The sequence below is a fragment of the Triturus cristatus genome, chromosome 8 (genome assembly GCF_964204655.1).
Source record: "Triturus cristatus chromosome 8, aTriCri1.1, whole genome shotgun sequence".
Taxonomy (NCBI): domain Eukaryota; kingdom Metazoa; phylum Chordata; class Amphibia; order Caudata; family Salamandridae; genus Triturus; species Triturus cristatus.
In genome coordinates this window covers 740,878,406-740,898,951 of record NC_140591.1, presented here as the reverse complement: position 1 = coordinate 740,898,951, position 20,546 = coordinate 740,878,406, and the positions used below count along the sequence as shown (strand labels likewise).

General features: G+C 45.1%; 1 protein-coding gene across 2 annotated transcripts in view; it reads left to right on the top strand.

Moving 5' to 3' along the window:
* The window catches only part of LOC146804999 (arylsulfatase H-like), a 641,615-nt gene that overhangs the window by 603,885 nt on the left and 17,184 nt on the right, over positions 1-20,546 (top strand). For both annotated transcript variants that reach the window (XM_085622143.1, XM_085622144.1), the window contains 2 exons: positions 4,052-4,214; positions 16,843-16,964. In XM_085622143.1, the coding sequence (XP_085478269.1) occupies positions 4,052-4,214; positions 16,843-16,964 (285 nt within the window). The remainder of the gene's footprint in view (positions 1-4,051; positions 4,215-16,842; positions 16,965-20,546) is intronic.

The window sequence follows — 20,546 nt, the reverse complement described above, 5'->3', positions numbered from 1 at the left end:
GGTGTGTATTCAAGTGGGCTATTTTCTGTATCAATTCTTCACTATTTGTATTTATTGCTTCTCTTTCCTTTTCCTGGAGTACCCTTTCATTCATTGAATCATGTATAACCTGTGGAACCAAAGGTATTTCCAAGGCGGGGGCACTTTGAGTAGTTATACTAGATCCTTCCTGATATGGTGGAGGAATGTTTGTTAGGATGTCCTCAATAAACTCATCTTCTGACTCCCCACAACCTGTCATTGTTAAATGCTTAGTTTTCCCTGTACACTTGCTCCCCAACTGATACAGTCCTTCCGTAATCCTGTTTGTCTCCATTGTTTCATCTGAATTTCTCGTGATTCACACTTCTGTTTAGGGAAGAATCCTCTATAACTTCTACTACTTCTGAATCTGTCACGCTCAAATTACTCAGTTTCCCAATCTTCTAATGCCTCATACTGTGCTAATCTGGGTCTAGGCTCTAATTCATTCATCCGCATTCTTAAATTATGAAGGATTCTCCCATTGAACGTACCATTTTCCGGGAAAACTAACATTCCAGAACTTTTGGTGTATATTTTCTAACCAAACACAGGTATAGTAGCCTCTCTTCATCATCATAAATGAGACAGGTATTTTCGGTGGTGAGATAACAATTCCCTCACTAGTGTTAATGGGTTTATCTTTCTTTTTAAATTTCTGTATAAACGAAATTTTTCTCTTTTCTCTGTACATTTTAGATGATGATCTTTTTATATATTCGTCTCTTGCAAGTCCTAAATACCTTCTGTCTGGGCAATTCCCTATTAATGTCAGCTCGTATTTCCACATACAAACTCCATTACGGCTGCTATTTTTGACAACCAATTAGATTCTTGCTCACACTCTGTGTTTCACCTATCCCAGTGCGGCTTCTTTTCTTTCATCCAATCAAGCTCGTGCTCACACAATTTGTTAAGCCAATACTAGCACTGCCTTTTTGTGACATCAGTATCACTCCTCACTACTGACCCCTCCTTTACAAATTCGCATCAGTCACACACCCGCTGTTTCAACCAATCCCAGCGCGGCCCTCTGTGACATCAGTGCAACTCCAGCAAATGACCCGCCCTTCACAAGGTAACACAAAAACTATTTTCTTATAACTTTGCATCAAATTTTCATTAATAACGACGTAAAAACATTTGCTACTCTGTCTGTTCTATTAAAACCAAAGAATAGTTTATTTCTGTTGCTGTAAGTAAGACCTTCCGCTTACTTTTCATGTACTGTGAGTAAAACCTTCCGTTTAACCTTTACTCAACCTCATATGAACCCGTTACTCCTTCGGTGTTATCATTTCTAGGTGATAAAAGACCAAAGTTTCATCAGCGAACCCTTTTGCTATCAATCACTCTCACTTTTATATGAAAATGGTCCCTAATTTAACACTGCCGGCCCTGCATAGCTTCTCAGTGCTTATTCCAACAGACGAGTAACCTCACTGCAGTGTGGCTTCCATTTACCACCCATAATTCATTTCCCGGGAATTTCCAGACAACATAAAACAAAATACAAACGGGTTTGTTAAAACATAAAATCAATAATCACCAAACTAGTCAATAATAACCATAGCTCTGCTATCAGAAAACTGATCCGGCGGGTTACCAACCTCAGGTACTCAAACACCATATACTTACCTGGTCCCATAAAACACACTCACATAGGCTAGTAAATACCGCTGGGGTTCCATTTTCATAATTGCCTTTTTATAAGATGAATTACCTGTCATTCTTTTACTTATCTTTCACTGATCTAAAAGTTCTTTCTTCTGGTCAATGGACCTATTAGTTCGAACTAGTTGATGGTGAAATTACATAAGTGAGTTTCTTTCTAATATTTGAAATAACCACAGACTCAGGAAAAGTTTAAATGTTAATCTACTTAAATTCATGTGAGCCAAAGTCAAAAATACAGTACGAACTCCGTTTTTCCAAGGAGGAAAAGTCAATTATTTCAATAATCAGTCACCTGTATTAGAATGAAGTTTCACAATGACAGTACTTAGAAAAGAGAGGATAGAGAGAGCAGTACAATGACATACTTCACAGAAGTATATTTACCTAGAATGGTGTGGAAGGGTCCCCTGGGATAGAACAGGTGACAAAGACTTCAGGACAGGTTTCAGGACAGGATTGATGACCTCTTCTGTATTCGACGCCAGCGTCGCGCCCCTCTCTGTCACTATCTTCCTCCTTCTTTCGTGATTTTCTTCTAATTCATTGCCTTATTTCTCTCCTCAATTATTCCGTAATGTTCTTCTAATTAATAGGCTTAAATTCTATGTCTGCAAATTAATTCTTCTTCAGCATTCGTTCAGCATTCGGACAGCATCCCAGTCTCTCGCATCTCAGCATCACTTCATGTGTTCTAACTAACTAAACCTCAATTATACCTTGCATTGCTCATGTACCACCCATTAATGTTTCAACTTTATGAAACTCCTAATTCTGATTGGACAGGCAAGGGGGGATGATCATCACACCATGCTAAGTTTAATAATTTTCTTTGGTTCTTTGTTTTATGTTCCCGCCCTTTAATTCTTATTCCCAAGCTTTATGTCCTACCTGCATTTCACATCTTGATCACTAAAAAATGAATACATATAACAGTTGTCTGTTTAAATGCACGATGTCCAGCAGGTTCACAGGACATGTAATAATGATGGCCTTGGCCTGGTTTTAAAATCAACATCATGGCTTGCAGGCTTGTTATTAATGTGCCTGCGTGAAAGTCACGTGTAGTACAGACTTCAGTCCCACTCAGAGGCCCAAATATGAACTGATAGAGAAGTCAAAAAGAAACATTTTAATTTCAAAATAAAATGATTTCACTGTATACCACCTATCTCTACTCTAATCCCATTTACTTATAAAAGCTCTTTCCACATTAACGCTTAGTAAATAGCTTGGTTTAGTTACAGCGAAGCAGATGCTTAGCATGTGAGCTTTCAAGCGGCCATTTTTAATGCTTTTGCGCAGGTGCAGAAATGTCCCTCCAAGCGAAAGAACGCAAAGATGCGGTTGACGCATGCGCAGTACAGTTTTCCGCGTTAGCAGCCATTTTAAGTTTTACTCGGATTACTTGTTAGTAAAACACATAAGTAAGCTTCATTTTGCTAAAATATGTAATGTGGTGCACATTAATTTACACAATACTTTAATAATACAGGGTTACGAATTATATGATAGGATTGCATCCGAGCAAGTCTCTTTTATACGAGTCCTTGCTCCATCACTAACCACAGACTCTGCTAAAAGGGCTTTTGGAACTTCCAACCTGGCCATAGATCATGTCTGAGAACTTGGCTCCCTGGTTTTAGGTGGTGATAGTGGGCCTTCTGCTTGTGTCTGGCCTTCTTATTGGTCCGCCTTTGTTGCTTTTGGGTATTATCAGGATCATAGTCTGGGGCACACATTCTGGGTGAGTGGGGAGTAGAGCTTGTAAGGAGTTGTTTCTAAGGTATCATCCACAAGTTATGGGTAGTGTTTTTTGTTAAACATCTGCACATGCATTTGCAGAATAATTGAGACAAATGGAAATTTTAGAATGAAACACAAGGTAACTGCATCATAACATAATTGCAAGCCTCACCTTGCCTTTACATCTGTATTAATTCAGGTTTCCAATACCCATGTGAGTAAGTTTGATTCAGCCAAGTTTATGGAACTATCTCCTAATGACCTACAAACCTCTAAATCCTCAATCCCAAAATGATGCCACTGACTACTCCAGGTCAAAAAGGCACAATGGAGAATCAGTAGTTCACAACAACATCTCATGAATCCAGAAAACCTAAAGGAACATTTGCACCTAACAATTATGTTGCATGCATTGGTGTTGCTGCAAAATTGTACAAACAGGTTGATCAGAACCTATGCCTCTGAAGTATTACCAAACTGATGGGAAATAGTTTGCAAAGTAATTTGTTCTCTGCTAATATATGTTTATGTTGTTACACTTAAAGACAAATATTCTACTTTGTAAATATCATAAATCTGGGTGGTTCTCACTCACTGCGTCTTTCTTCAGGTGGAAAAGGCATGGGTGGCTGGGAAGGTGCAATTCGTGTGCCAGGCATATTTCGATGGCCTGGTGTCTTACCTGCGAACACAGTAATTGATGTGCCAACAAGTCTGATGGATATTTACCCTACTGTGGTTCATGTAGGAGGTGGAATACTGCCACAAGACAGGTATAAACAGTGTTTTATGCTTTAAAATGTATTGTTTTACAATCTATTTAATCAAAAGAATTAAGATGTTTTCCTGTATACAAGTACTAATAGTATCACATGTAGATCACTTCACAAAGACTACTGTACCTTCAGAACTCATTATTGGCCTGACAGAGTTGAATGGCAATAAGAAATCCCCCTTCTCTGCATAAAATGCAAATTTAGGAGGTCGAGTCCACCAGCATATTTCCTCTACCAACACTACCCCTTTGATGGAGGCCATTTTACTATTGGATTCTCCTCCAGATTAGCATTACATACAGACAGTCGAGGATTTCTCTTGCCATCCAACTTTAAATCAGGTCCTACAAAGTTTGAAAGAAATCCCTCAAAGAGCTCTTGGAATGTGTCATAATGAAAAGTTGAACATGGATCGGAATGTGGCAGAGGGGAGGTGGATGCCTTAGAAGGATAAAGGTGAAAAACACTTCATTATCTCAGTCTATATACAGGCAGTCATCCATAACACCTTTACACTGTGCTCCCCTGCTCCTGATTTTATGCTTTTGTGCCATAATCTCTATGTTTCCTGTCCAGTTGACTCATATCCTGAGTCTCTGGACAGTTGTTCTACAAGCTTTTAAGAGAGTTGCTCATCAGCAGATTCCTCACATTTGCTTGTGCTTTGCTACACAGAGAGTGCTGCTCCTTTTAGCATGGCTAAATACTGTCCTGATCTCTCTGCCATTACTAATGTTGATGGCCTGTCATGATATATCAGTGAGGTGTGTTGGTACAAATATGTTCCCTTCATGGTATCTGGGCATGCTACTCTTCCCTGGGTGCCCAGTTGTGTATGTAGCTGGTATCCTGACTTTTCTTTTCGCCCTGCTGTCATGCAAAGTGTCTGCAAAGAGGCCTAGATCTGTAACTGACACTGTAAGGTCTGGGACATGTTTTTTCACCTAGAAGGCAAAACAAGCATACCCTCATAGTTGACTCAAGACTATTGTCCCTTCCCTCTGTATAGCTCATAAAGAGGTGGTAGCAACCTTCCATGTTATGTCATCAATAGTATGTGTGACCAGCCATTAAGCTAAGTCATGGAGCCTGTGGCCTAGTGGCCCCCTTGTCTAAAGTTCCACTGTTATATGAATTCCCAGAGCTTTGAGCTCATATTGCTTGTGTAAGGTGAGTGCATGTGCGGCTGTCAAGTGCATGTGGCACATATGCAGCAGTAGGACTTTGTGAGAGTCTGAGTAATGAAGCCAGTGGGCCCATTTTGGATGGCCCTGGTTTTCCGTGGCACAAGATGGAGTATAAGGAGGGTTTCTACACTCACTGGAAGTGTATTGCCTTCATTCCTGTGGAAGAAGAGTGGACATACAGATACTGAAGTGAGCAGGATGGAAACCGGGCCACATTTTGAAATTCCATGAAGAGTTTGCTTGCAAGGGGCTGCTGATGTGTTTTTCCTGAGCACTGGCATTGAATAGATGCTAGGTGCAAGGGGTGGGACTGCAGTTTCTGTTGTGCAAGGTGAGGAAGTTTCTAAGACAGTCCTGGCCTTTGTCTGTCCCTGATTATTGCTTTAGAAAGGCTGATGACTGCCAAGTGAAGGAATCTCACAAATGAGTGTGCTCATCTTTGATTGCTCCAGTTCTGAAGCAGTGCCAGTACTACCTATTAAGAGAAGCATCACTTTATACAAAGGCTGTGTCTGGTGAGCAGCCCGAGAAGGACACATGAAAGAGAACCACACCAAACCATTTCTGACACCATGTGGCTGCATCTTCGATCAAGAAAGTGTGTACAAATGAGGGGCCAAAACCACCCTACTGTGTTCCAGGTCCAAGTTCTTGATGGTCAAGAAAGGGTGTACTCCACAAAGTACTCAACGGACTGTTGTGTTACCATGGCTGGTTCCTGCATGATAGTTAGAGGGGACATCAAAGGACTTTCTGCTAGAAGACCTGAGGGTCCACTAAGTGCCTGGAAGCCTGTTTGTCATCTGAGAAGGAAAGAGTGTGCCTTGCCCTGCAAAAGGAAAGACTGTCAAAGAGAAGCCCAGTGTGTCTCTGGTCAAGGAACACCCAGAGAAAGTGTACCACCTGAGACAATAAATCAATAAGTGACCCATGCTGCACTGGGTCTAATGGGTTTTCTCCGAGGTTCCTAGTGAGGCACGCACCAGCCTTTTTCCGGGCAGCAACTCCTGTACTGAGTAATTCTGCACCATCCCTGTGATTGACTGCAAATGCCATGGGCCTTGCACCTTCACGTTTGGCTATCATTGCTGTATTACATGAATTGTGCCTCAGCGTTTGTCAAGCTGCAACTGCCTGCAGCTTGCAGCCTGCATTGGCCCATGGTTAGCAGCTACTGCCTATTGTGTGAAATATGCACTGACCTTGGATGGACAGCAAATGCTGAGCTATGTGAATTAAGTTGTGTTATGATCAAAAAGAGAGAGGAGAACTAGAGAGGCTAGTCCGTTTCCCCAGTTTATGTGTTAGTATTCAATGAGAACTAGCTCTGGATTAAATTTTTGTATGTCTGAGGGTGGAAAAAAAAAACATTAGGTTTTTTATGAAGGCCCTCACCCACCAACCTAGTTGGTGGCATGCTTCATCATTGGGCCCCACCCGAGGTACCGAGTGTACCTCAGTTGTGCTTCGACGCCAGATTACTGCGGAGCGGGTTTTTAGGTTTGTGAGGGTGCTGTGAGTGTGCTCTGAGTGAGGTTTAAAATACTGTCCTGGGTGTCCCAAAGACTGTTTTAATAGCGGGCCCCAGGCAGTCGATAAAAACAAAGGCTGTGGGACGTGCACGGTAGGCTTATGGCCTCCAACGCCCTGTGCGGTCAACTAGTTTCAGCCAGGCCTTTTCTTCTACTGGCTTTCGTCAGGAACTTATATGTGTGGGGTGTTACAGGGTTACTTATGAGTTTGTCAGTGCGCTGTGTTTAAAGCACACGCTACAGTGCTTATATGTGCAAGAGGTGTTTCCTCTTGGGTTGTACCTGTAGGGAGTAAAAAAAGGGGGGAGGGACAGACATAAGATTTAAGTAAAGGTTCCTAGTAGTGGGCTAAAAGCTTTTAGTGAGGCGGTGCTAGGTGCCTAGAGGTGACCACGGACAAGGCGGTAGTGTTAGCGTCAGTGGCGGGTAGTGAAAAAGTGGCCGGTCTCACAATATGCGTTATTGTGTGTGAAATTAGGCCTATACACTGTAACCAATGTTGGTGAAAACAGTAAAGTGGAGTTGCTTACACCTGATTGTAGCGAACAACTCAGCATGGAGCTCAGCCGGGGGCCAGGACCATGTGCACTCTAAATTAGGGGAAGAAAAGGAAAACCGCTGTTGGGGAAGGGGGGTAGTATGCACCCAACAAGGTAACGGTAAAAGGATGCACACACAGACATGGCCGAGGGCAGCATGAAAGGTGGCTGTACCGTTAGCTTGGTCGAGTACAGGTACTTACTGCGCAATGTCGCTGGACCCTCAATGAACCTGTTGTCCGGGCAGAGGCTCCATGAGAAATGAGCTTCAATGTTGAAAGCGCTTAAATACCTGTGGAAAGCGCCAAGTGTTGCTTGTTAGCTGTGTCAGGAGTTCTGGCCTGGGCATGAGTGACGGGGCGTATTCCGCTTCCTGTTGTCTCGAGGAGGTGCCTGTAGTAAAGGAAATGGAAGAAAGACTCGCATGAAGGTGTATGTAGCGCTCTCTCTATTGATTTCCATGGTGCAATTGGATGTCTAAGTTGCTAACATGCGCGTGCAAATGTGCAGTTATTTAGGGGCGTGCTAACCCAATTAGGGGAGTCGCGCTCCATCTGTGCACTGTAATGGGAGGACACCCTCTCTATTTAAATGGAAGTGGCAACCAGGCGGGGCTAAGTAGGTAACGTACATTAATGTGCAAAGATGTTATTGCATATTGGTCCTGCAAAAAATAATAATAATAAGGGTGATGAACCCACTATGTGGTGTATGTAGGGAAGGACCTGTGAGTGAGAAGGTCACCACCTGGATGTTTGAGCCAGAATGACGCCCAGAGGATGTTTGGTGTTGGGACATGGTCATCCCGTGCCCTAGGTGGGCCCTGTTGATGAGGTGGCACTCAGGAGAGTGGAAATGATCTGTCAGGTGTGGGGGACTTCATCTGCTGAGGCTGTTCCACAGAATATTATCATTCAGTCCCTCCATGTGGGTGGACAATCTGTAGATCCAGCGTTGTTCTTTGGACAGTAACTGCTTCTCGTTGTCTGTAGGGTGGGCAGGGATCTGTTCAATGACCGTCCATCTGAGGTCATTGGTGGTATGTCCAAACCTAAGGAAGTGGTCTGTGAGTTTGCTGATAGTCTTCTTGCACCGAATCGTACTTCTGTGTTCAGTGATTCTGGTGCGTATTTTTCTCGTGGTCATACCCACGTAACGGAGCTGGCATGGGCATTCAATCAAGTACACTAGATTGGTTGAATATCAGTTTGTGTGCTTATGTTGGTGCCATGTTTTTCCGGTTTCCAGGTCGAGGGTATTGGTATGTGTCGTGAGGTGGCAGATACTGCAGTCGCCACAGGGGTAGTGACCTATAACTTTAGGGAGGTTCCACACTTGGTGCAGTGTGGGGTTGGTGATGGTTTCCATGGTTCTCGGCCGCATAGAGGTGAGTTGATCCCGTAGGCTGTTTGATTTTTTACAGGCAAAAAGGGGAAGGTCCCAGTCTCATTTGCCCGTGTTGATGATTCTCCAATTTTTCTTGATGATTTTGGCCACTATATTAAAGATAGGGTTGGACGTGGTGACACAGGTCAATGGTGTTATTGTTTCTTGATGGGTTGGTGTTTCCAGGAGGGCGTCTCTATTCTGGTTCTTTGCCCGTTTTTTGGTCCTGTTGATGATCCTTGTTGGATAACTCCGTTGTTGTAATCTGTGGGAGAGGTCTGTGGCCTGTGTGTTGTAGTCTTCCTTACTTCTGCAATTGCGCCTTATTCGTAGAAATTGGCCATAGGGCAGGTTCTCCCTTAGTGGTCGTGGGTGGAAACTATCAAAGGCCAGTAGTGAATTCCGTGCCGTGGGTTTATAATACGTGGTGGTTGACAGTTTACCATTGGCGGCCTTGATCAGTAGGTCCAGGAAAGGTAACTGGTCTTTGCTGCTGGCATACGTGAAGCGTAGGTGAGGATCACGTGTGTTGAGCCAGGTCTGGAAGTTCTTTAAGGATTCCTCCGAGCCTTCCCATATCATGAGGACGTCATCAATATATCGACGCCAGAAAAGTATTGATTCCGTGAATGGGTTGTTGGGCTCGAGGATGTGTGACTGTTCCAGGTGGTAGACGTATAGTCCCGCCACGCTGGGAGCAAAAATACTGCCCATGGACGTTCCATTTGTCTGGAGATAGTATGTGCCCTCAAATTCAAAAAAGTTTTCTTTTAATGCCAGTCTGGCGCAGTCTAGGACAAATTCTCTTGGTGTAGTATGTTCCCATTGTGAGTTGGTCAGAGTTTCTTCTAAGACCTTGAGGGTGTCGTCTTGAGGCAGGCTTGTGTACAGGCTTTCAATATCCAGTCCCACAAGTAACTGGGTTGTGGGGTTAAAATCCAGGTCTTGAAGGAGGGACAGAAGATGTTTGGTGTCCTTGATGTAAGTGGTTGCAGCTTGTATTAGAGGGTTAAGGAAAAAGTCACAAAACCTAGAGAGGGGCTCTAGGAGTGAGTTGCAGCCTGATTGGAAGGGTCGCTGTCAAGGCATCTGTAATTGCGGTCGTCTTGGAGGAGTCTCTGGCACTCTGCTCGGTAAGCCTGGGTGTCCTGAATCACAAACCCTCCGCCTTTGTCGGTGGGTTTGATGGTAATGTTGGTATTGTCTCGGAGGGTTGTCAGAGCTGCCCGTTCTTCTTTAGATAGGTTGTTGTAAGTCTCTGTTTGGTTGGTTTTCTCTACTTCGTTGTAGACGGCCTGCTCGAAGGCAATGATTTCTGCCGGTATACTGCAAGGTGGAGGCATGAATGTTGATTTGGGTCATAGACCTGTCTCATTGGTTTCCCTTGTGTCATTATTGGTGTCCTGTCTTTCAAAAAAGGCGCGGAGCTTCAGCTTCCGGAAGAACTCAGCTAGTTCAGTGTGTAGGAGGAATTTGTCAATTCTTTTGGTAGGGACAAAGGAGAGGCCTTTATTCAGTACTTTTTCTTCAGTAGTGGTTAAATCTATGGAGGATAGGTTGAAGACCAGGGAAGCTGTGTATAATTCCCTGGTTAGCGGCTGGTGCTCGGTTGTTGTTCCTTGCCCTTGTTGCGGGTGTTGGCGCTGACTGGTCCGTCTTCCTCTGTCCAGTGTACATGGGGTGTCTGTTGTGTATTTCTTCTGCGGCCTCTTATTCGTCCGCCCTGCCCTAAAAAAGGCGGTCTGTAGGGTTGGCCATAGAAGTTCTGGGTTGCTTGGTGCCACGGATGGCCACCCCTGTACCACCAACTTGGTGGTACAGGGGTGGCCATCCGAAGTAAGGGTTCTGTTGCGGGTGGTTGAACAACGGGGGTCCAAAGGCCTGACTGGGCTGTGGTTGTCTTCCCCATGGTTGTTGCCAGCGACGGCCCCGGCCTCTGTTTCCTTGTTGTTTTACAGATCCTGAGCTGGAGTCGCTGGACATTGAGGTGTTGTCCCCCGATGAATCTGAGCATCTGTCTTGTCTTAGAAGGGCAACATAATCATCCGCTGTGTAAGGGTAAATTTTTGAGTAATTGAATTTCTTTAAATCTTTATTAAATTTTGCTATCTTTGCTTGGGTCAAGTACTCTTTATACTCATTCAGTTCTTTATTAGATTCTTCCAGTTTCTTTTTGAACAAGGTTATGGTAGTTTTGAAATGTGATTCGGTGGCCTGTATATCGATGATCATTGCGTCCGAAAGGCGTTTGGCAGTTTTGATTATGAGGACCAACCAGTCTCTTGTGCAGTGCCAAGCTATCTGGGCCCAGTCCTTCCTAAATGTGGCATCATCTAGGAAGATCCTGGGCGCATTGGTGACTAGCAGACCTTTAGGTGCGCTGTTTGTTCGTAGGTATTGAGTTAGGATCACTCCATGTAGAATGGTCCTGATCTTGTTCCTTTTCTTTTCTGTGAGTGCGTCCCAGTCGGTGGTTTGAGCTATGGTCTGGGCGATGTTAATGTCCAGTGTGAATGGCGGATCAGCGAGGAGTTCGCTGATCTCAATTTCAGAGAACGTGAGGCCAGGGTTTTCGGCCATGTTCTAGACAATCTCTCACAGCTGTGCGCTGCCGAGGAAATGTTATAATCAAAAAGAGAGAGGAGAACTAGAGAGGCTAGTCCATTTCCCCAGTTTATGTGTTAGTAATCAATGAGAACTAGCTCTGGTTTAAATTGTTTGTATGTCTGCGGGTGGAAAAAAAAAACATTAGGTTTTTTATGAAGGCCCTCACCCACCAACCTAGTTGGTGGCATGCTTCATCATTGGGCCCCACCCGAGGTACCGAGTGTACCTCAGGTGTGCTTCGACGCCAGATTACTGCGGAGCGGGTTTTTTTGGTTCTTGAGGGTGCTGTGAGTGTGCTCTGAGTGAGGTTTAAAATAGTGTCCTGGGTGTCCCAAAGACTGTTTTAATGGTGGGCCCCAGGCAGTCGATAAAAACAAAGGCTGTGGGACGTGCACTGTAGGCTTATGGCCTCCGACGTCCTGTGCGGTCAACTAGTTTCAGCCAGGCCTTTTCTTCTACTGGCTTTCGTCAGGACCTTATATGTGTGGGGTGTTACAGGGGTAGTTATGAGTTTGTCAGTGCCCTGTGTGTAAAGCACACGCTACGTTGCTTATATGTGCAAGAGGTGTTTCCTCTCGGGTTGTACCTGTAGGGAGTAAAAAAAGGGGGAAGGGACAGACATAAGATTTAAGTAAAGGCTCCTAGTAGTGGGCTAAAAGCTTTTAGTGAGGCGGTGCTAGGTGCCTAGAGGTGACCACGGACAAGGTGGTAGTGTTAGCGTAAGTGGCGGGTAGTGAAAAAGTGGCCGGTCTCACAATATGCGTTATTGTGTACCGCACATTTGCTCGTGCATGTTAGCAACTTAGACATCCGATTGCACCATGGAAATCAATAGAGAGAGCGCTACATACACCTGCATGCGAGTCTTTCTTCCATTTCCTCTACTACAGGCACCTCCTCGAGACAACAGGAAGCGGAATACGCCCTGTCACTCGTGCCCAGACCAGAACACCTGACACAGCTAACAAGCAACACCTGGCGCTTTCCACAGGTATTTAAGCGCTTTCAACATTGAAGCTCATTTCTCACGGAGCCTCTGCCCAGACAACAGGTTCATTGAGGGTCCAGCGACATCGCGCAGTAAGTACCTGTACTCGACCAAGCTAACGGTACAGCTACCTTTCATGCTGCCCTCGGCCGTATCTGTGTGTGCATCCTTTTACCGTTACCTTGTTGGGTGCATACTACCTCCTCCCCCAACAGCGGTTTTCCTTTTCTTCCCACAATTTAGAGTGCACATGGTCCTGGCCCCCGGCTGAGCTCCATGCTGAGTTGTTCGCTACAATCAGGTGTAAGCAACTCCACTTTACTGTTTTCACCAACATTGGTTACAGTATATAGGCCTAATTTCACACACAATAACGCATATTGTGAGACAGGCCACTTTTTCACTACCCGCCACTGACGCTAACACTACCGCCTTGTCCGTGGTCACCTCTAGGCACCTAGCACCACCTCACTAAAAGCTTTTAGCCCACTACTAGGAGCCTTTACTTAAATCTTATGTCTGTCCCTCCCCCCTTTTTTAACTCCCTACAGGTACAACCCAAGAGGAAACACCTCTTGCACATATAAGCACCGTAGTGTGTGCTTTACACACAGGGCACTGACAAACTCATAACTACCCCTGTAACACCCCACACATATAAGGTCCTGACGAAAGCCAGTAGAAGAAAAGGCCTGGCTGAAACTAGTTGACCGCACAGGACGTCGGACGCCATAAGCCTACCGTGCACGTCCCACAGCCTTTGTTGTTAGCGACTGCCTGGGGCCCACCATTAAAACAGTCTTTGGGACACGCAGGACAGTATTTTAAACCTCACTCAGAGCACACTCACAGCACCCTCACAAACCAAAAAACCCGCTCCGCAGTAATCTGGCGTCGAAGCACACCTGAGGTACACTCGGTACCTCGGGTGGGCCCAATGATGAAGCATGCCACCAACTAGGTTGGTGGGTGAGGGCCGCCTTCATAAAAAACCTAATGTTTTTTTTTCCACCCACAGGCATACAAACAATTTACACCAGAGATAGTTCTATGTGAATTAAGCACTGGTCTGAGTTGGACTGCATCAGCCATTCTGTGTGACTTTATACCAGCTCTTGTTGGGCTGCACCTGCTATACTATATGATTCCTGCACAAGCCCATGCTTAAGTGCACCTACCACACTGGGTGTTCATCCGCGTCAGCGCAGGAGTGGGCCGTGATGAATGGAGACTCGGAAGGTGCTAAGCAGTCCATGTTCACTCCTCCGAGAGACTGCACATTCTAAGGACATACACTTCTCCCCACCTCTCCTGTGACTGCTATCAGAGCAGTGCACAAAGACTGAGGCCCTCAGCCTGCAGTCTAGAAGCAGTCGCTGCAACAAGCTGGTTTGAGTGCAACGGCTTGAGCCTGATTTCACACCAGCTACAACTCCAGAGGTAAGAAAAAGACTTAACTGGTTGCCCATTTGAACTAGTGGACACCAAAATTGGCACCTGTCTTTCATTCATGCGCCTACAACTATTTACTGGGTTCCAATTCAGATAGGGATACCTGGGTGGGTCACAGCAGGGAGAGAAAGGAGATAGTGTTGTGCCCACAGTGGAATAACTAACAGAGATATTAACTTTACACAAAAAAATGTATGGAGTTTTATATAGCGCGAACTTGACCTGAATCGAGTATCAGAGCGCTTTACATAGCACAGTTGCGTTACATGAGGACACATTCATTTTTGGTAGGCACGGAGAGATTAAGTGATTTACCCAGAATCACAGGATGTCCAGTGTCATTGGCGAGACTCGAACCCAGTTCCCCAGATTCAAGGTCAACCGCCCTAGCCGTGAGGCCAACTCCTCTCCCCTACACTTCCATTCTATTGTGTAGTAATGTTTATTGCTGTGTGATTAAAAGTAATTTATTTTTTCCAAAAAGACGAGCACTGAGGTGGACATTGATTTATTGTCTCTGTTATTAATTGTTGAGTTCTGAGCTGGTGTAACCCACACTATCTCCCTTAGAAGCCTCTGACCGATCACCCTTGATAAACTGAGAGTCAAATGCGGAAAAGGTGTACTTCATCCAGTTCGCAAAACCATATCAGGACAGATGCCAGAACATGCGTGGCAAATTATCAGGCTGGACTGTTCCCATGAGGCACAGGTTCAAGACTGATTTGCATATACCTGGGTCTGAACTGGGGTGGCGACGTGAGATAAAGAATGATGATGGATTCGACCCAGATCTGTGACTGGAGGTGAGTGTCTGAAAAGGTTCAGCACTCCATCCATCATCTCCTAGTGTTTGCTTTGTTTTCCCTAAGTTGTCAGGGTATCCCCAGATGTGGGTCACTTTCTCACTTTGCCACTGGTTTCAAGCTAGCCTGGCTTATGAGGGGTGTTACCCTGAAACCGGTCCCAGGATGCTTGTTTCCGGTCCAGGGAAGACCTGGCTTGGCAGTTCAGGTTGGACTGTTTCCATGAGGCACGCGGTCAAGACTGATTTTCATATGGCTGGGTCTAAACTGGGGTGGCGAAGTGAGCAAAAGAACGATGATGGATTCAACCCAGATGTGTGACTGGGGGTGAGTGTCTGAATAGTTTTAGCACTCCGTCTATCAGTGGGTCCCTTGCTCACTTTGCCACTGGATTTAAGCTAGCCTTGCTGATGAGGGGTGTTTCCCCGAAACTGATCCCAGGATGCTTATTTCTGATCCAGGGAAGACCTGGCTTGGCAGTTCAGGCTGGACTGTTCCCATGAGGCACAGGGTCAAGACTGATTTGCTTATAGCTGAGTCTGAACTGGGGTGGCAAAGTGAGCTAAAGATCTGTGACTGGGGGTGAGTGAAAAGTTTCAGCACACCATCCATCATCTCCTTGTGTTTTCAAATGATCCTAAACACCACTGTTGGGGTCCAATAACCCTTGTCTGGCCTGTTACCCCGGAAAGGGGTCTGACATGGTGTGTACCTTTATCCTAACCCCATGTTGTTGTTGTTGCCTAATGACCCTTCGTATGCAAATAAATAGCTAGTTTAAAATTTGAGGATAAGCAGGGTGTCCATATACTGCAACATGCATGAAAAATTGACTTGTTGATCATATTCTTCATATATTTTGTACATATGGACGAAATATACCACATACATATGGGTTTGAAAACCCTGCAAATGTGTAAAATCATGGGGTTTTGCTTACTCAAAAGGGTTATGAGCAATGTACTTAATTCAATTTACAAGCTAGAAAAGCCTGTCTAACCCTCATATGTGTGACCTATTCTAAACTACAATTAAAAGGATGTGTGTAAGGGTTGTCCCCATCTAATTAGATGTTGCAATGGTATGTATCAATGCTTGGTGACTACAGTCACAGGCACAAACCATTGTTCAGTAACCAACATTTCAAAGCTATCAGTAACGGATCTGTAAAGGGGAAGCTGTTCTGTTAAGGCACCTTCCCATTAGTGAAATGGGTCGAGCGACCTAGGGATGTTCAGCAGATGTACAGAGGGTCACTTCCTGCAGTCCCCGATGTATTCGCCAATGGAAAACTTGTTTTTAGGGAGCACCCGTTCCTTGAAGGAACTCAAGCCGCTAAAATAAAAGGTTTGCCATTTGGGATGTAAGTACAGGGGGTAAGGACTGGAGTTGTTTGCAGGCCGCTGTCCCCTGTGTTTGTAGGCAATCACACGGAATTGCAAATAGCGACCTGCCTAATGAATATTCTTAGGCAGGTCGTTCTGCAGCGCTCGCCCCTTGGGATTTAGCGATGCAACCGATTACTACATAGGTTGCCTCACAAAATCAGAGACAGGACACGAAAAGTTAGTACTCTATTTGTGACCACTATCTGAGGCTTATCTCTCAGTACATCAGTCCATTTGTGCTGTAATGCAGCATTTAAAGCGTCATGTGTAGATGTGCCATAAAACCAGTGCTTAATTTATAAAATATTAAGTTCCAGGGCTCTGACCGGGAGGCCACTGCAGCTTGCACCACCCATCGCCCTTGTCATCGCTGCCAAAACAACTACTAATCATCTCTGTCGCATGTAAATGTGACAGTTCAAATTATTCCAGGTCCCCAAAGCTAGAGGAATGGCTGGGGAGGCAGGTATTTGCTTTTTTAATGTATATTGTATTCCTAAACAACCGTTGTTCTGCTCACCTCTAAATTAGATGAGCAGCGCCACCATGTGGTAGACTGTTCTATGTATGGTGTTGACAATTAGTTGCCGGTGCCTAGCACCGGAAACCAATTAAGTGCCGGTGCTTAGCACCGGAAAGCCCCGGCTCATATTAAGCACTGCATAATACTCTTGAGGTGAAGTGTACTTTGTTTTAATGATTCTTGACTTTAAGGACGTCTGTTCTCTCCATTGAATCAGAATAATTGATGGCCGGAACTTGATGCCCCTACTCCAGGGAAGGGTGAAACAGTCAGAGCACACGTTCATGTTTCACTACTGCGGGCTGTTTCTGCATGCAGTGCGCTGGTACCAAGCAGAAAGTGAGTAAAATTAGTAATGCATTGACACACAATTTTCATTGACTGAAATGTGTTGAAGCGAGTAATAATACAATCCCTTTGAGCTGTATCTTATATGCATGTGTGGTTATGTGTTCTTAGTGGATGTTTTTCAGGGTTACAAAATCTAAATTTGCTCTATTTATAACAACGGGTATAGATGGGCCAGGGGTTCAGCAGGTACCTAAGAGTCAACGCTGAAACTGAGTCACGGAAAGTAGGCCTGGGCGGTAAATTCCGTTCCGATCGTGGAATTTGGGTAATTTCGCATTCCGCAGAGAACGCGGAATTGCCCAAAATTCTGCGTTCCGTGGCTTCGCGAAATCTTTTGCTTGTTCGCGTTCTCAAAATGCGTGTTTGCAAGATACTTCCCCCAAGCATGCAAACAGCGTTTGCCAACAGGAAAAAAGCATGGCGAACAAGCAATTCCGCGTGTTTGTGGAATTTCTGCGTGCTCACGGAGATTTTTTACCGTTTCGCGGAGCTATGCGTAGCGCGACTACGCAATTTCCGCGCACTCCTAAGAAAGACCCAGGGCCTTATTTATGAAGGCCTTGCGCCGCCGGTACGTCACTTTTACCTCGTTTTAAAAGTGATGCACTGGCGGCGCAAGGCCTTCATTGATAAGGCCCCCAAAGTGTAAATGACACCGTACATGACATATAACAATATGACAGTACAGATATTCAACTACAAATTAATTAATTTTTGCAATAAAGTACAGTGACATAAAGTTATTTTATCTGTATCACACAACTACGGCCATTATGGAAGGTTTGAGGTCACACGGTCTCCAATTTTGCCTCTTGATTGACTTTCAAGGGCAATTCATCATGCATAGTTATCTTCCACGATTCACTTTTGTCAACTGAGTTCCATAATTTCAAATAAACGAACTTGCAAAGTATAAAAACAGCATAATAAACATACCCGGCACCGATTAAGAAATATTTTCTAAAAACAAATTGAGGAAACAAAGTGTGATTCAATAACAAAAGGTTATCCACAAAATTCCTACACAGGCCTCTACCAAACTACATGAACAAAATATGCATTGGCAAAGACAAAAGTGTTGGCTTATAAAGTGATTGGAAGCTTCTATCCATGCAGTCACACATTCATTCATCCAAATAGTCAGTCACTTATCACCCATGCACTCTACCTCATCCTCGCACTCCTATTTCAATTCATCTACTGACTGACTCATTCTTGATTTTATTCACTAGTTCACCAACAACACCACAAAAATCACCAATTAATGGTGAATTACTTCCAGTTATCATCCAGGAATGTTTGCTTATCTGCTAGTTTGTAAGGGTGTAAATGTACTTGCTGTAGTGTATGACTACTAATATGTGAGGGGTGTGAACCATTTACAGTACTTTATGACTCCGAGCCACTGAAGGGTGTTACTGTGCTGTCTGTAGTATGTGGTTGCTAATTTGTGAGGAGTGTGAGATTGCTCCAAGTAGTGTAATTGCTCACCTGGAAGAGTGTGAGACTGCTGGCAGGTGTTGTCAGACTGCTATTATAAGGAGTGTGAGGGTGATCAGCAGTGTATAACTAATAGTCTGTGAGGATATGTGAGAGAACATTTGGTCGTGAGTGACACCTACCCTGATGGGTATGGAAGTGCTGTTGGTAGTGCAAAACCACCTGTATTTGAGGGGTGTAAGTGCTTAAAGTAGTGAGTGAGTTGTAGTCTGTGTGAGGTGGGGGAGTGTTCTCATTTTTTTCAATGGCAACCTGCACTGCAGCTGTGGAATTTGCAGTGCCACAGCAGGGGTCACAGTAAAAGCGATGGTTTAGTCTGGGACAGAAGGCAATCACAATGCACCTCCATGGCAGTGCATGTTGGACTGTGGGTACTGGTTTGAAGGAGAGAGTCCCAGGGAAATCAGGTGTAACTGGACTCTAATTGTGATATTTGGAGTCTTCTACCACTGGTATCATGCTTCTGCCCTAATATTTTTACCAAATAAAGCACTTTTAGTGCTGGCTGTGAGGCAGAACAGTCCAACGCTTACTCGGGAGGTAGTGTGGGTTTAAGACTCAGAACTCTCCATAGCACACAATTCCATTTAATCTATCAATATTCAGCCTCCAATGTGCCAGTTGTTTTCCCGCCCTGTCGCTGGGGCAGTGACGGCTGTGACAGGGCCATGACGAGGAGAGGCGGCACCGTATTGCCATAAAATCTGCTGAGGCGTCCCGCAACATGGTACGTGCACAGGCATGACCAAGCTCAGCCTGGGTGAAGACCGGGCCAAGATGGGCCCGTCTTAGCCTGTCATAGACCGATGAGGCCAGGTTGGGATATCCCTCTTTCTTTTGGATTTGGAATTGCGAGCTTCTGGAGCAGGTGAGTAGCCCATAGGGGCTCCTTTTGTTGTCTGCAGTACCTGCCTGTCTTCAGTCCTGGTGGCATTGCCTGTCTCAGGGCCATCTGGACTGTCTCACAGCTGTCATTATCTATCAATTATGGGGGGGAGGGCATTGACAATTGTTAATCTGTTGGAGTACCTATAACATTACAATGTCCCTTGCAGAGTGTGCCTAGTCAAGTGCTGCCTCGCCTATGTTCGGCCGTCACTGGTTGGCCCCTTGGGCGTCCAGTGTTTGGACTCCATTACAGCTTCTACTAACAAGACCAAATTGAAGGAGAGAAGCTGGTTGGGGGGCCATCATTAAGAATTCAGGGGCATATTATCAAGCACGGCGTTAAAATTATCACCGCTTTAGCGGCAGAAAACTGCCGCTAAAAAGCGGCGATAATGGGCTTGATATTATGCCGCAGAGAATTCCAATAGAAGCCCATGTTCACAACGGAACATGGGCTTCTATGGGAATTCTCAAGGGCATATTATCAAGCCCATTATCGCCGCTTTAGCAGCAGTTTTCTGCCGCTAAAGCGGCAATAATTTCAGCGCCGTTTCTTGATAATATGCTCCACACTTTGTTGGGTGAGATATCTTGGGATCTGGTGCTCTTGTGCTCTAGACGAGCCGAGTGAATCAACGTTGCCCTTCTATCTGTCTGACGCCTTGGTCAGCGAGACTCCTTGCCTGGGACACTGTTTGACATAGTGAAATGAGGAAAAGGAAGGCACAACCCATGACTCCCTCGGGGCAGCTGCTCCTCACTATTGATACATTCTTGACAAAGAAGATATCAATAAGGAGATAGACCGGGCCAAATGTCGGCTTTATTTTGATTTAGGAAGCTCGGGCTGTGTTTTACATTGACTCCATCACCGGTATCTAACGCCCCTATGGCTGCCCTGTTCCCAGCGTCATTCCCTTTGCCTTTAATCTGAAAGTAGGCATTACTTCTTTTTCCGAGCCCACAGCCCCAGGATCAGCACCTGCCCCTCCTCAGTTTATTAGACCTGTTGATGTGGCGAGTCCTCCCCCTTCAAAGTGGCAAAGGAAGGCGACAAGGGCAAAGGAATCCACTACGGCCACACAGGAGGAACAGGCAAGTGTTGGATGAGGGCCTAACACGGAGGAATTGTTGAATCAGCTGGCCCCGGTGCAACATAGAATTAAGAAGACTCTTATTGAC